The 3,882-nt window shown below is 34.2% G+C and overlaps 1 protein-coding gene across 4 annotated transcripts in view; it reads left to right on the top strand.

Annotated features, from left to right (window-relative positions):
• LOC113661992 (NACHT, LRR and PYD domains-containing protein 14-like) overlaps positions 1-1,141 on the top strand; it is a 64,182-nt gene extending 63,041 nt beyond the window's left edge. For all 4 annotated transcript variants that reach the window (XM_047809892.1, XM_047809891.1, XM_047809893.1 and 1 more), the window contains one exon: positions 452-1,141. In XM_047809892.1, coding sequence (XP_047665848.1) covers positions 452-539 — 88 coding nt within the window. In that variant the 3' untranslated portion in view covers positions 540-1,141. The remainder of the gene's footprint in view (positions 1-451) is intronic.
• The last annotated feature ends 2,741 nt before the right edge of the window (positions 1,142-3,882 follow it).

The following is a 3,882-nucleotide window of genomic DNA, read 5'->3' as shown; positions in this document are numbered from 1 at the left end:
AGTGATCTGATATATTGTCATTGTTGTGTGTGTGAGATGGAGAGTAAATGTACTGTATATAAAGATTTTGTGTAGTTCATGTTTTCAATACTAAAACTGAGAGTGTTAAGTGTGAGAAGGTTTTCTTTCTTGTAGGATGCATTGCTGCAGTATTACATATGAAGGTTGTGCTGCTCTGGCTTCAGCTCTGAGGTCAAACTCCTCATCACACCTGAGAGAACTGAATCTAGATGGTAATAAACCAGGAGAATCAGGAGTGAAGCTGCTCTCTGATCTACTGAAGGATCCACGCTGTAAACTGGAGACACTAGAGTGAGTTACTGACTTACTGTCTCTTTACTGTATGATATTGAGTAATATTCACTGTGTGCTGTAAAATGTCACATCTAATGTGTGTATTTATGCTTCTGTTGTTCTGTTGTCTGTAATTCTGTCCTGTTGTGTTTTTCAGCATTAATGATAATAAACTCCCCAGGTCTGGTGTAGGACAGAAGTCTCTCCTCAGACCTTTTTCCAGGATAAAGCAGTTATGGTGGTGAAGCGTTAGAACACGTCCCACATTTCTATTAGTTTGGGAGCTGAATCATTCATATTCAGATGTAGAAGATCCAGAACAATAACTGAAAGAGATCAGTGTCACTGTTTCCCAAATGTTTTTGTCACGGCACAGTTTTGATTTATAAAACATCCCACAGCAGACGGCAAATCACTAAGCGTTAAAATTAATTGTACAAACACGCTTCATTGCTTCAGATGGAATATTAAAAGTGGACATAATCCTACAATAAAATGACATTTAATGTGAAATTTGAGCTTAAGTCAGGTAGGAATAATGCTGTAGTTACTCTCTGAGGCAATAAGTTAGTTTAGTAAATTAGGGTTTTTTTTTCAACTTGCAGGATATAAAGTTTATTGTAATCACTATTTTTGTTGATGAATACATGTGGACAATGTCATGATTTAAAAGATAAAACAGTACTTAAACCTGTATTGGCTAGTACAACTACACAGCAAATATCTGACAAAGTCTCTTTAAATTAAAAAAAACATTAGCCTTTATCAGTGTTGTAATGTAACGGAGTACAAATACTTCATTACTGTACTTAAGTAGAAATGTCACGTATCTGTACTTTACTTCACTATTTAAATCACTGTAAAAAAAAAAAAATTTCACTTTTACTCCACTACATTTCCTAGATAAAATGTATACTTTTATTCCGTTATATTTCCACTAAGCATCTTCGTTACTTGTTACTACAAAATAAAATCAGAAGGAATGTGTGTGACTGCAATAAGGGAGGTTTGGTGAATCACTGCTCCTAGATTGCACGCGCAGTCATAGCTGGAGACATTTATCTATAAACGTTAATCGCAAAGACGGCAACTAACAGCAGTGAAATTTCACTATTCTTATTACCAGAGTTGTAGCACAAACAAAATATTAATGCAAACAATCCATTCAATACTAAATAAAAATAACATTTATTGATTTGGTCTTTGTCTTGTGAATATTAGTTTATTAATGACTGCATACATCGGACACACTGTTTGTAGAGATGCACACATACATGAACTGATCTGATTCAAAACTGGCATCATTACGTCATGCATAACATTTTGGTGTCCACTTTTGCCATTTTAAATAATACCATAACTTTTGGCTTACTATGTAGTCATATAATATATAATATAAAACTCTTCTTGTTTTAAATTCTCACTGAGAGCTAAAACCCCCTAAAGATGAAATCCTATAACTGCCCCTGCCCAGCACGATATCCATAGAAAGGAATTAAAAGTACGATGCTCCAGATGTAAGAGACAAGGGCAACAGTTACAAAATTTCAAAGTTCAAGTTCATGCAAACAGATATTAATAGACAGGTTTCAGTCAAATATTTATAGTTTATTTAGCAAAATTCTGTTATAAACATGCATCCTCTTCTATGTTTAATATTCTCATCAAAGTGAGCATCATGAATTTAGGAATCAAAATAATAAAAGATAGGCTACTACACCTGTCAGAGGAAATTACATTTATTTGTGTGCCCTTTTATTTATTCATTTGCTTTTATGCCTACCGAAAATCACTGAAATTTTACTTTTTACTTTTACTTCAAATACTTAAGTACATTAAATATCAGAAAATTACTTTTGATACTTAAGTACAGTAAATGACAGATACTTTAAGACTTTTACTTGAGTAATATTCTAAAAGGTAACTTTCACTTCTACCAAAGTCTTTTTCTAGTACTATGCTTGTACTTTTACTCAAGTATTGCTTTCTAGTACTTTATACAACACTGGCCTTTATAGACAGTGTTTTATGAGTAAAAACGCTGTAACGTTACTTATTCAAACATTTAACCTACATTTGCATTGCAGCCAAACAGAGATCTCCAAACTGCATGCAGCATTTTATTCCGATAGAGGCGGGGCAGAGTTATGAGGTTTGACTGACAGTTTGAGGAGCCAATGTAGTTCCAAGGTTTAGTCATAAGCTCTCATAAACACTTTTCATTGCTTAAATGTTTGTAAAAACCCACCTTTAGAGGTAAAGGATTCAGGATAAGGATTAGATAAAAAAAAATTTTCATCATTTTTTGTAGAATTTAATTAATTTATTTTTATTTTTTGCATTTAATTTTTCAATATATATTTAAGAAATAATTGGAAGTGTAATTGTAGTATCTTGAGATACTGACCAGTAAATACTCAGAGAAATCATTCTTGATGGTCGCTTTATTTAGGACACATCACAGGCTTTTAACAGTGCCAAGACATTACGTTACTGCCACCTGCTGGACAGACATAAATAGACCTAACCATACAACATTCCACCCACACATAAGTCAATCACTTTCTTCTTCAAAAATAGGCAGTACATTTTTCAACAAATACACTGTAAATGCACTTAATGTATTTAAGAACATACCTTTTACAAATGTCCAACGAAAATTATTTGTTCAAAATCTGTATCTTTAAAACTGCTTTCTGTTTTCTTATTACTAAAAGCAGACTGTAAAATACAAAAAAATAAAAGCATTGCCTATAAATGAAATTAGGTGGGTGAAAAGTCTCTCTTGCAATCTGTGCCTCCTTTAAATTGGGAAAAAATAAAGCATTTATTTAAAACGAGATCGATAATAAAAAAAGTGTAACATGGTCAGTCCTGGAACAAATGTACTGTAACAAGCCAACAGTGTAACATCATTTAGGAAACATAAGTACCACCTCTTGAACCTTACCTCAAGTCAATACTTACAAAAGAAGTTTATTTTTCAGGACATGGACCTTGTTTGACAGCTTGTTGGCATTTAGCTCCATAAAAAGCTTTTAAAATGTTTCAAATGTGTATCTCAAGTCTTGTGGATCGGCCAAGATTAATGCATAAATTAGACCAAGCATCATTGTTTAGGTTTTCAAGAATTTTGATGCCTTCAACTATGATGCCAACATATTGGTAAGGGTCTGTGGCATGTGCCTCTTCAGGTTTGATGACATAGATTCCTAGGGTGGTGTTGCACATCGAGGTCTGGGCTTCATCACGTTCAACATCCTAAAAAATTCAAATGCAAAAATATGTAACTAGATTTGTAAAGCTCGTCGCGACAAACTTTGATGTTGGCTTTGACAGTGCAAGTATTCGCAAAGGCCGGTGCATTTTGGAGGCGAGTGGACAAAGATTGTGAAAGCTATTGGACCGCTAGGGTGCCAATACTTTTGGAGGTGATCGGCCATTAGCATGTGACGTGATCTGAATACCCGTGAGGTAGTTCCCTTCATTGTACTGAGTGTTTTGATATGTCACATGTCCATGTTGTGCAAATTTTTTATTTTAAAGTGACGTCACGTGACGTGACCATAATACCCGTAGAGCAGGTCC

Source organism: Tachysurus fulvidraco, chromosome 2 (genome assembly GCF_022655615.1).
Source record: "Tachysurus fulvidraco isolate hzauxx_2018 chromosome 2, HZAU_PFXX_2.0, whole genome shotgun sequence".
Lineage (NCBI taxonomy): Eukaryota > Metazoa > Chordata > Actinopteri > Siluriformes > Bagridae > Tachysurus > Tachysurus fulvidraco.
The sequence above is the reverse complement of the archived record's forward strand: the minus strand, read 5'-3'. Positions and strand labels throughout refer to the sequence as shown.